General features: G+C 35.3%; 1 protein-coding gene across 1 annotated transcript in view; it reads left to right on the plus strand.

The window, feature by feature from the left end:
• The window catches only part of FGF10 (fibroblast growth factor 10), an 83,940-nt gene extending 73,612 nt beyond the window's left edge, over window positions 1-10,328 (plus strand). Inside the window, exons 3-4 of the mRNA XM_079145637.1 lie at window positions 1,820-1,923; window positions 7,640-10,328. Of these exons, the coding sequence (XP_079001763.1) occupies window positions 1,820-1,923; window positions 7,640-7,837 (302 nt within the window). The 3' untranslated portion in view covers window positions 7,838-10,328. The remainder of the gene's footprint in view (window positions 1-1,819; window positions 1,924-7,639) is intronic.
• Window positions 10,329-13,181: the final 2,853 nt, after the last annotated feature.

The following is a 13,181-nucleotide window of genomic DNA, read 5'->3' on the forward strand; positions in this document are numbered from 1 at the left end:
TAATTTTTATGTAACTGTTTAAAAAATAAAAATTTTAATAAATAAATCAACGTTTTTGAGCTAGCCTGAACCAGTTGCAGAGTAGGGGCATGGAAAGAAGGTTGACTCAAGATTCTTTGAATACCAAGTTCCCATTAGAGGGCAAAACAGAAAGAAATCCCAAGGTATCTAAACTAAATATAATCTACCATATTTATGTGTGTATGTGTGTGTGTGTTTACCTTGAGGCAATAACTACCATAAAGGAACAAGATGTTCAAAATACAAATGATGTTCCCTTTTGCTTTCATGGTCTTGGTTTGGCTTCACAAAAGGAATGAGAAACTCAGTGAAGAGGTGTGCTGCTTAAGGTCAGTTTCTTCCTACAGGACACATGGACAGAATGGTCTGTGGCATGCAGTCCTGGGTAGGACTCTGGTTCTACTAACCTGCCATAGGGGAACTCTAGCATTTATATTAGCTTCCAAGAAGCCACTCTGTAAAGGAAGTGGAGAAAGACAACCAGGTCTTGCACATAAGCCACATGATCCCCATGAGAATAGTATGAACACACTATGTTTAGGACTACAATTAGTGTAGTGTTTCTTATGATAGGTAATACTCGATGAATGACAACTTTCAGATTTTAGGGGCTAAGCTAATGGGAAATCTTCTGCTCTAGTCAAGCTTTGCATAACCTATTGAAGAAACTGAATTCTAGAACTGTTAGGGGGAAAATGTCCCTCTAATAATAATTGAGATACTAAACTCTAGGCAAATTCTACCTGCTTAGTTTGTACTGTCTCATTTATCTCCAAGAGATTATGAGGAAAATACTACTGTGTTGTCTAATCGACAAATGAAACTGAGAATGGAGCAGCTCACTGACTGTTTCTGTTGTCATTATTCATCAAAAGATTCAGAGCCAGGAGTCAAAACCAGAAATCCTGACTCCAGAGGCCTCATACTAGTCCCCAATCTTCTTCTCTACCCTGAGCAAGTTTTCCTAAGAGTTATTAAATCAGAAGTAGTTTCAGTTCTTGAGATCTTAACCTAAAATGGGTGGGCTCTTTGAATATGTCAAATGCCTTCCCTAAAACCAGCTTTTCAGAGATCATCTTTACCTGCACCAATCTAAACACCTGTATTCAGAGGAAAAGATCTCATCTATCAGTTACTAATTCACACAATTTTCATTTATTTCTAGAAGAAAAATCTTTCCAGCTCAGGGTATTGATTCTGTTATTTTAAAGACACTGTGGATGTTGGGATTAGACTGTCTCTCAGAATGTCAACACATTTGCCCAAAATAAATTTATTAGTTAAATGTAGCCAAGAGATTTACTTTAAATGTCCTACAAAGAAAAAATAGTTCACCATTGTTTTTACAGATTGAGGTAAATCTGACATATTATTGACATATGCTATGGATTTAATTTAATACCATAGTACAGATGTGGGCTCTGATAAGTTTTTGTGAAATCTAGGCTAAGATGAGTAGAGTTGTTTCAATATTTATGGGGTTGAAAATGCAAAGTTAGCAAAGGAAGCATTTTAATTAAAACAATATTTTCCTGTATATGCTCCTGCTTAGTGTAAAATGGAAGGGAATCCTTTTAAAGGTTCACTACTTGTTTCCATGTATTTGCTGGAAATATTTGCTGGATTTTTCAACACATTGAAACAGACTTGGTTGAGTCTCCCCCCTCCACTGCCTTTTATTGCCTTTTGTTTTAAATAACATCAAATATATATTTAGCAGTTTCTTTTGGTTTTACTCTTTTTCACCTAAGTTTATGTGACTTTTCATAGTTAATCTTTTTTTAATCCTATATTTTAGGTATCCTGGAGATAACATCAGTGGAAATTGGAGTTGTTGCTGTCAAAGCCATTAACAGCAACTATTACTTAGCCATGAACAAGAAGGGGAAACTCTATGGCTCAGTAAGTATCATGCTTTTGTTTTTGAAGTCCACTGTAGTAAATCATGACCACACTTTTGGAATGCTTCCTCCAGACATTGAATATCTTTGTTATCATCCTTTGCTAGTAAATAGAGCTACAGTGGTCTGGCTACCAGAGTCTTAAGGGCTGGCAAAGCATCTCTTCTAACTCCATAATCTTCTCTGTTGTTCACCCATTAGTTTACCACACAGGCTGTTACTGGCATTTGTCTGTGAGTGTTCTGAACTTCTAACTAGTCAGACTCTCACGGAAGCATCTGGTCAGATTGGCATGGGAGCAGCAGGCAACTTGGAGAAGAATCATTAAAAACAAAGATCCTGAACTGAAGAGAAAACCATACACTACGTGTTTGTGTGTTACAGATGAAGATAAAATGGGAACTCAGATGTTTTGTATTTTAATAAAATCCAAAATGGGGAAATATCAAGAAATTCATCAGTTTGTTGGTTTTTCCAAATTATATATATAGACAATGGTAATTAATTCAAATTGAGCCTGAAAATCAGATGGATGTGAGAATATTATTTTTTACAGTAGGGTCCTTGTGGTGCTAGTATTCAGTCAGTGCCTTGGGTAGATCCCTTACTGTGCATCATACCAATGGTTAAATATTTTGACTATCACTAATTCACCCTCATCTAGACCAATTTTCTTAGACTGAAGTCTCATGTAAAATAATAAGCAGTTATTTTAGAATTACAATTATAATTAAAATTAAATTATAAGCAGTATAACAATTTATCTTATTGAGATATTTAGAAGATAGGCCGATCAATTATTTGAACATCTATTACATGTCAAATAGTGTTTGGCATAAGAAAGAAGTATAGGAAATAAGCCTTGACTAACCTGAAAAGTAATTTACGATATACATGGGAAAATGTAACAAATTAAAAATAATTACAGAACAATTAATTGTTAAATGTAATTATAGAATATTTAATTGTTAAATACAAGAAAAGGCCAGGAATAATGTAATAGCCTTATGGTAAAGTTAGGAACTAAGTTCTAGTCTCTTCAAATGATGACAGGAGTCGATCTGTTTATGAATGCGACCGTGTTTTCTGTGTCAATTTCAGAGCCAGATCAAAGGGGTGTTAAATGAATTTAAGGGTTTTCATGTGTGTGTGCTTTGTTTTGTTTTGTTATGTTTTGTTTTCTGAACTTTCACCTTAGAAGAATACATTGAAGTTAGCTATATAAAATTTTAGTTGCATTTTTTGAAGGATATATAAGAATCTCAGTTGCCAATGACACAGTTCACTTAAATAATTCCATTGTTTTCTAGCCATATCTTGTGTCATTTTTACATTTTTCATAGGATCCAAAAAGAACTTTACTTGAAATTATAAATAAGCTTATTTTCTTGAATAAGCCTGAATATAATGACTACCCAGAGCTGGTAGCTCTCACACTTGAGTATGCATCAGAATCAACAGGAAGACTTATTAAAAAACGAGATGGTGGGAGCCACACCCAGATTGTCTGATTCTGTGGGGCCATGGTAGGGTTCAGGAGTTTGCATTTCTAGCATGACCCTAGATGTTGCTGATGTTTCTGATTTGGTAACTGCAAGTTGAGAACCAATGTTCGGGACATAGAGTAGCCTTGCATTTAATTCACAACAAATCCAATTTTAATTGGGGACTTGGGGCTACCTGGATAAATACTTTTTCCATGAGGGTCAAAGTTATTTGAGTTAAATTTCTCCATGATGCATTCATCACTCCATTAATGAACCCTTTAAGAGCAATGGAGCATGGAGCATTTAAAAAAGTGATTCCGTTTAGGGGTTCAAATCATAGTCACTTTTATGGCATTTCTTGTTTTTCTTTTCATTAACCATGCCTGGAGCCACACATGATGTAATGCGCATGCACAACCAGCTACTCAGAAGGCTGAGAGTGTTAGAAACCCAGGAGTTCCAGGGCAACTCGGCAACAAAGCATGATCTAATCTGAATGAAGAAAGACAGAAAGAAAGAGAGAAAGAAAGAAAGAAGGAAGGAAGAAAAGGAAAGGAAGGAAGGGCAAGAGAAAGAGCTAGGGAAAGAAAGGAAAGGAAGGAAGCAGGGTCAGGGGAATCCATTAAACATGCTTAAGTCCCTCCTAGATTATTCTGCTAGTTACTGGGCAGGAGGAATACGTGTATATCCCTTGTTGATAAACACATTTAGCCAAAAATCAGTGCTTTAAGGTAAAGCTAGCTAATACTAATTTAAATTAAAGAAGAAATTTAAATAATTTTAACTGAAATAAAATATTAAACAACCTTTAACTGATAAATATTTATAAATGTAACATCAAGAAGAAATAGCTAACTCTGAGTAGGCTTTCAATTTCCATGACCAAAAGACCTGACAAGAACAATATAGAAGAGGAAAAGTTTATTTTGGCTCATGGTTTCAGAGTTTCAGTCCGTGGTGTGGTCAGCTGACTATTGCTCTAGGCCCAAGATGAGGCAATATATCATAGTAGAAGGGTGAGGCAGATGAAAGCAGCTCAGGACACGGAAAACAGGAAGCAGAGAGAGAAAGTTTCCTCACCAAGAACAAAATATAAACCCCAATGGCACACCCCCAGTGGCCTACTTCCTCCAGCCACACCCTGTTGGCCTATAGTTACCACAATTATTCCATAATAGTGAATTAATCCACTGATTAGACCATAGCTCTCATAATCTAATCATTTTACCTTTGAACATTCTTGCATTGTTTTACACATGAGCTTTTGGGAGACACCTGGAGACACCTTATATAAAACATAACACTCAAGTGAACTATGACCTAATAGTACTAATATTATGAAACAATACCTACTATTTTCCCTCACTTTTTTCTTCTATCCCAAAACAGTCCACAGCTCTAGCTCTGAATGACTTCATTCCAGTTCATCTTCTTGATGTCAGCATGCTTTCTATTACATTGCCTTCTGTGAATTATCTGCAATAGTTCTTATCTAGCATTTCTCTCCTCCATGTGTTTGTTGTTGACTTTGTTCTTTCATTAGATTGTGACCTTCAACAAGACCAGTGTAGCCTTGTCTCCCACTACACACTCAACATCTAGAACCCCACAGCGCATAGAGCTCAGCCCATTGGAGAACATGATTTCCACTTTCAGCCTCTCTCAGGAAGAAAGTCATTCTCTAACCAGAGTTTTGGTTTTGTGCTTTTAGCATTATTATCATAACGAAAAGTTGTGACTTAAATTTAAAAATCTACTCAAATTGATGTCCAGCATAGAGTGGAATAGAGCAATTTAGAACTAATCTAAAGGGTATAACCCCAAAATTCATGATTGCATATGTAATATAATTTTGTATACAAAATAAGAACTCTTTGTAATTCCTACCTTCAATTTTTTTCCACACAATCAATTCTGTAAGACTTCTGAAAACTCTCCATTAGGCAACACCAAGAGTGTTTGATTAAATCAGATCTTCATCTAATCTCTTTTAAATATTTTCTGGTGTTCCTTTTAGGAAAATATACATCTTTCTTATATCTTCACCAGTCATCCTCTGAACAATGTATCTGTTGTAGTCTAACTTTCCTCTTCACTGATGGAATTAAGTGAGTTGTAAAACTGAATTAAATAAAACAGGCCCTCATAGAGCATGATTTAAGAACCAAAGAAATTTTCCAGATAGCTGGAGGAAATCCAAAACCTTTTTCTAAACTGCCCAAATCCTGCTTTTGGACCTTGCTCTAGCCTAGATGTTTTAATCTTTTTTTTTTTTTTTTTTTTTTTTTTTTTTTTTTTTTTTTTTTTTTTTTTTAACATTAGTACATATGCTTTGCCTACATCATATAAACCACATAGATTCCTAGGTCCCTCCTCGAGATAGAAGTATGCACCTTTGAGTTATGGTCCAAATGTTAAACTTACCTGAGATGAGGTGGCTGATTCAAGTGCACTTCATTTTAAGAAATGTAACTTTATAAATTTGTTTTTGTGGAGGAAGGGAAGGAAAAGGAATGTACTAGGGAATGAGATTGATCAACTCATGTTATGTCCAGGTATGAATATGGTATAACAAATGCCATTATTATGTATAATTATAACACAATAATAAAAATGTTTTGAAAATTCATTTTGGGGAAGAAAAATAATCAAAATCACCTCCCACTTTTCTATATACCTTGTCATCTCCAACATGAAATTACCTGAAATAGTCTCAATCTTTCCTTAGTCTCTAAATTTCCCCTTTTGAAATAAGTATAACTATGGGTATGAAAGTCATCTCTGCTTTGAAAACCACATAGTTGTAGACAGAATGAGGTGCAATGAAGAGAAAAAGGAATCCATGCTGAATATTTAAATTTCTTTCTACTGCAGAAGTTTTTATTAAAATCCTTACCTTGAATAATTTACCTTTTCTCCTTTCTTTCAATTCAGTCATCATTTGATGCCTATATTAAATGAAAGAATTTATGATTATTTTATAGATGAGAAACACTTAGGACTAATAAATTCCAGAAATGAAAACTAAAGCTGATAACATTAACATAAAATATATCTGCTTGTGATGGTTCTAATAATGTTCAAAATTATGATCTCTCCCATAGAATCTTGAATCTATTCATCCAAGAATTTGAAAGTTAGTTGAAATTTCAAAAAGTCCCTAAGGTGAAAGGAACTACCCAGTAAAGTCCTCAGTCAAATTATGCCTGCAGTACCTTTGGTTTAGATGTGGAAGGAGGAATCCAAGGGCAAAAGCCTTAGTCCCTTAGCTTCTTAACTACCTTAGCTTCAGTAAAAGAGAAGAGGGACATTTCTGAAACTAGAGTTTTGAGATTAACAGGTTAACCCCTGCTAATAATGCCAGAATAAGATGCTGGATTTGTGAAGCAAATGGGAGTGAATCTTTGTCCCTACAAAACTCCCCCAAACCACCTGGCCACGTGACATGGCAGACTAAGGAGCTGTGGCCATAAAGTGGAATTTCCAAGGATCACAGTCTTTAGGCTTGTGCTCTGTGGGCATTGCTATTTACCACATTTATAATTTCTTTGACATGATAATTAACAAAACAAGATGTTTTCCATGTCCTAGTTTTCAATCATTCTTCAAACTCAGAATAACATTTTTCAAAATTCCAAGTTAGGGAAAACTGTACATAATTTATTAAAATTGAGATATTTGGTATTTGGAAAAGAGGCAAGTATTCCCCTTTTAAATTATGTAGTACTGCTGTGGTGTCCCTATGAGATCTGCCTTCTTGTCAATGTGTGTCCTCTTAGTTCCATACCTAAGATTTGAAACTTGACTAACGTTTCCTGTAGTTCTATTTTTCCCTTGGTACCTCTGGCTATCATGATGAAGGAAGGATTATAGCACCATTCTTTATTATTGGCTCATCACAAGTATCACCAGTGGGATGTCTGCTCCTGAGAATCATTCTAGGCTTCACGTGAACACACCGTGTCATATTCAAAGCACACTGGATTTGTAAAAGGGCTCAAATATATGGCTATAATGATTCATTAAAATGGATCACATGCTTTCAAACACAGAATCTGATTTCTGGCTATGAATTTGACTCTCCTGTTGTTGACATTATTCATTAAGTGCATTATTAAGTTCATAAATATGGCAACTGCAAATAAGACCTTTGGAGTTCTTTAGATAGTTTGTGTTAAAAGGAATCAAGTATCATAACCTTCAGGATAAAAGATTGTTTTTCTTTTGCAGAAAGAATTTAACAATGACTGTAAGCTGAAGGAGAGGATAGAGGAAAACGGATACAATACCTACGCATCCTTTAACTGGCAGCACAACGGCAGGCAAATGTACGTGGCCTTGAATGGAAAAGGAGCTCCCAGGAGAGGACAGAAAACACGAAGGAAAAACACCTCAGCTCACTTTCTTCCTATGGTGGTTCACTCATAGAGGAAGGTGATGTTTGTGGAACCAAAGGCTTTTTGGCTAGGAATATTTGGTATCCTTCATGGAGACAGTAGCTCGAAAGGCAAAGAAACACTACAGACATCTGCCTCCTTAAAAGAATGGAAGTCTTTGAAGGTTTTTGTACTCACTGCTGACATATGATGTTCTTTTATTAGCTCTGTGTCATGCCTTATAACTAAGATAAAGGCAAATCAAATGGGAGAGAAGCGATTCCCAAGAGAACAACATTGTGGCTGGGTTTTTTTGGTAAAGTTTTTTTGTTTGTGAACCTCTGAGATAGAACTTAAAGGACATGGAACAATTCGTTGAATGATCTTCGGGAAAGTTATTTATGGAAAACGAACTCATATCAAAGACTTTCATTGCTCATTCAAACCTAATGATTCAATGAGCAGTAAGACACGCAAGCATTTACTGGAAAGCACTTGGGTCATATCATATGCACAACCAAAGGAGCATCGGGTGTGGCACCACGGAAGAATTGGATAGGATATAAAATATAAATGTGTTAGTGTGAAACTGTTCTAACAATACAAATAGTATGGTATGCTTGTGCATTCTGCCTTCATCCTTTTCTATTTCTTTCTAAGTTATTTATTTAATAGGATGTTAAATATCTTTTGGGGTTTTAAAGAGTATCCTCAGCAGCTGCCCTCTGATTTACCTTCTCTTTTTCTTCAGCACACCACATGCATGTTCATGACAAAGTGTTTTTAAAACTTGACAGACATTTCAAATGTAGAAGATAAAATTAAGAAAGCAATGTGAGCACCCCATCAGTTGACTTAATTTGCACTTCTGCAATAAGATCCATTGGTAATAAAAATGGTGGTGCTCTGCCATGCTTGAGTGAGATCTGTCTGCCATCATTTAAAAACATATATCACTTCCTTTCCTAAGAAAAAAATGAGAAGGCCAAACTCTTCTCTTTGAATGCATCAATTCATCTCCAACAATATACTAAAGAAGGAAAGTTAATCGTTAAATGCATTTTAGTAACCTAGCCTCATTACTTTCTCATGATTTCTTGCCATATGTCACAGTGGTAAATGATGAAGAGGCTGTCTACACATGGAAGAACCCTGTGTAAGTCCCACATAGTGCATCTCCCCCAAGGAACCATCAAGGAATTGGGTATGAAGTGCAACTCTCCCAGGGGCTTAAACTGAGCAAATATATCCTGGTATATGTGTAACCATATACTGAAACCTGTTCAAGCTGTATGATCTAGTCTTTACAAATCCAAATAAACTTATTTTCTGTAAATTTAAGAGCTTTAGAAGGTTCCATAATGTAGCCGTATTGAAATCCATTTGTTAGAGCAGGTATAGAAAACAGTACGTAAGGACATAAGTGTACCAGTCAGCATCACAATGTATTCCACTAAATAAATACATAAGCCTTATTTGCAGTGTCTGTAGTGATTTTGAAAATGTAGAAAAATATTATTTGTTCTAAATACTTAAGTGATAACTATAAGACTATATTGATGCTGCAGTTTTATCTTCATAGTTCTTGTTTTGAAAAAGTCTGTTTATTTTTATGGTTTGGACACAGTATTTTGGAAAAGGAAAAGATTTTTGGAAAAGGAAAAGATTCCCCAAATGTGTCTTTTTACTGAAGTTTAACCTCTAGAAAGGCTGGTGTTTTGTGATCCTCTTATAACTTATTTGTGTTGATGCTTAACCAGCACTCCTGGCTAATCTGTTATTTAAAAATTAACTTTATTAAGAAAATTTCCCTTAAAGTAATTCCATAAAAGGTCTATTTTTATGATTCCTTTAAAATGTTGATATTTTGAAAGAAATGCATTTGAGGCACAGTGTTCTGGCTAACGGCTAAAGTTGCATCTCATGATACTTTGTTCCAACTTGCTTTTTTGACAAATAGAATTCTAAAAATGTTTAATTTTTGTGCTTGGGATCTGTATGTTAAAATTTAATTGGTAGCTGAGTCTGAGCTCTTAATGTAACACATTCCTATGAAAACTAGGTATTTTTTTCTTTTCTTTAAAATATTGCACCTGACGCATGAATATGGACCACCCACAACCAGAACTAAATACTTAGTGAGACAAATATAGTACTAGATGACCACAGTGACAGCAGAGGGCACAAACTGGATTCTTACTTCACATAGCCATTTAGATTACCCAAGAGACTGTGTAAACAGTCATTATTGTGGTACTCAAGACACTAAAACAGCTTCTAGCAAAGTGTATCAAAGCTTGCAGTGTCCAAAAATAGAAAACATCTCTCTTCCTACCTGCCTCCAGTCCCCACCCCACACCCCAACAGAAGTAAAGACAGAAATGGTTTGGTAAGGAGTAATGAGATTCCTCTGCATTTAAAAATGTCATCTCTGCTGGATATTGATATAGAATTCTGGTCCCTTTTGCAACTACTGAAGTAAAAGAAGTTGAATTCCTGAATGTTGTAGGTTCAAAAAAAAAAAAAAATAGGGATTTTGGGAGCACTGCCTCTGTGGGAAGCATGGGCCCTGGCCCAGGAAATTCAGGTGCATGAGCCACAAATATGTGTCCATATGAGTGTTGGTTCTGAGGAAGCAACTCCTAAAGGTACAGAATCACTCCCTCCTCCTACCTCCCAAAAGGCTGAACAGTGTATAGTATGTTACATTTAAATAAAACCAATAAAAATGCTGGGAAAAGAAAATAAAAATATTGTTTTTGTTTGTTTTATTACCCTAAAACTCTACCTGAAAAATGAAGAGAGAAGCTGGAGGATGGTGTGCAAGTCAGGATGTGGTTAAATGCCCCAACAACAACAGAAAAAAAAAAAAAAAAAACGTACTCAAACATTTGTAAGTTTCTTTAATGTTTTACATGTGTGAGTCGGCTATCCTTACTCTAATAACAACCAAATGCTTTCAATTTTCCTAAGTATTCAGGTCCACCTCGTTTACACAGTGGATAAAGAAGAATGAATTGAAAACAAGGATGGCTTGTGAAACAATGAAAGACTTCTGGAGGAAAGCCAGGGGGCTGCAAAATCTGATTTCAAGGGGATGGAATAGGCCAATGAATTTCCATTTGAAAAGTGGAGAGAAAAAAATTGTAATAGCACAAGTTGATTCCAGGACCCAAGCAAGTTTAGGGACACAAATTAAATGGATCCATAGTAATACTGCATATTTCTAATAATTTAGTTGTTACTAATTCAGCATTTATGATTATTTAGTGAGACACAATTAATCTTTTTCTTTAAGTCTTTAGCTAGTCCAAGCTTTGCCCAAATAGAGCTATGTAAGAAGCTTGAAATATCTAAGATTATCTTATACACAGAACAGCACATATACATACAAACGAATACCTTGTTCATTAAAGTTCTTAATATTTATTTCACTAGACAGGACTTTTGCAACTAAAACTAAGCTGTAAGAAGCTAAAAAGACATATTCCAGGAAGGTTTTGGGGAGGGCAACTCTAGGGTTCTACCAGAACTGGAAAATGAAGCAACTAATATCTGTTTCCTCTGACACTCTCTTGCTTTCATCTCAGATGGATTGTATGTGTTTGACTGCTGCTTGCTTCCAATTCACTTCTTTCCCACTTCCAAACCCAAAACTCCAAAATCCAAAAATAGAAATATATAGGTAGGACTCTTGCTGATCAGGTACTGGATACACCCCAACCACTGGATCAATCCGCATGAAAAGGGATTCAGGAGTTGTGACAGGCTCATCTTCACTCACATGACCACCAAAAACCAGAGTGTAGCCTTTAGAAGCCCCGAGGATTGGTTAGTAAACAAGCATGCGGCAAGAAAAAGTCGTGGTAGGCAGATGCAAAAGCAGAGTGGTTGTTAACTGCATCTATTTTTTTCTTCCTGCGTTTGGTTTTTTTGTTTGTTTGTTTGTTTTACCAGTTCTAATTATTCTTCATCTATTTGTCCAAATCAGAGAGATTTCAAGATTTCTTTCATGCAGCTTTTAAAATAGAAGATTATATTTGTTTTGTTTTGTTTTAAGCCAGGAGTGGGTTCTTGGTTATAGCCAGGCTCACTGTGGTTCTGTAAGCCTTATAGAAAGATAATTGTGATGAATGCAAGTTTACACTGAATAATAGTAACATAATGTGATGTTCTACTATTTCTTTAATTTTATTCCAAGAGTATGTAGGAGTCTTTTCAAGTAAATCAACGTACAGGAAAAAAAAACAAGAAACCCCAATGTCATTCATCAGAAAAAGGACATTACTTGCTTTATGTCTTTCACTGTCTTATATACATTCAACATGAGACAAAAGGAAATTTTGTAATCTGAATTTCTCTTTCCTTTTGCAGACTAGAATAAAATACAAACTAAGAGCCCTGAAAGTGAATAACCTACTAAAAGCACATGCATAAACACCATGCATTAGTTTAAATGGAATAATCATGATCAAACTAATGAGATCAAAGGAAATAGTCTCATTCCTAAGTGGATAATAATGAACATTTCCATGAGACTGCATCATGATAGGAGCTAAGGGCAACAATTCCATACTCAGAGAAGAGCCATATGCCAACCATGCATGCATGTGGCATATATTATTTTACACATTTTTATTATCCTCCACAAAAGAGCCCATGTTCATTTTTTAATGTAGGCGACTGCATCCTCCAGAGATGAGCACAACAAATGAAAAATCAAAACATCCCATGTTACTCATTACAACTGTAAATTGAACATATGCCTTTGTACAACTTAGGCAGTGACCCTAGCTGCAGAATAACCCGCTGCAGAATGGCCTTAGCCCTCCTAAAATTTGGTTTTAATTACCTTATACACATCTTAAATGCCTAAATCATCTTACAATTTTCTAAATTATTTAGTTATCATTTCTGTGGTCAATTTAAGTTGCTGACAATGCAAATATTCTCAGAGAGGTCTTTCAAGAAGTAAATTAAAACCAGTGTTTCATGAGGTATTATAAATTTTGAAAAGACTGCTTTTTATGGTTATGGGATGCATTAAGGTTAGGGGTCACTTATCAATTCAATTCAACATTTAAAAAATAGTTTAACATCTGGTATTTAAACACCAGACTTCTCTATAGCCTATAGCCATTTTTTCGGTGACATGAATCAATATGCTCAAACCAATGACATTTAAGCCTATACCTATTATAATTATATAAGTAAAATATATCAGTTTTAGGGAACTTTCCAATGGAGAAACACTGAAGATGGCAATTTCTATATAATTACAGATAAGAACAGTATCGTTTTCCTGATAAATTGAATACCAGACGTGAAGCACATTTTATAACTTGAACTTACTCTCATGTAGGAAGCAAATTAAACAGGAATTTTAGACCAATACC

The sequence above is a fragment of the Sciurus vulgaris genome, assembly GCF_902686455.1.
Source record: "Sciurus vulgaris genome assembly, chromosome: 6".
Lineage (NCBI taxonomy): Eukaryota > Metazoa > Chordata > Mammalia > Rodentia > Sciuridae > Sciurus > Sciurus vulgaris.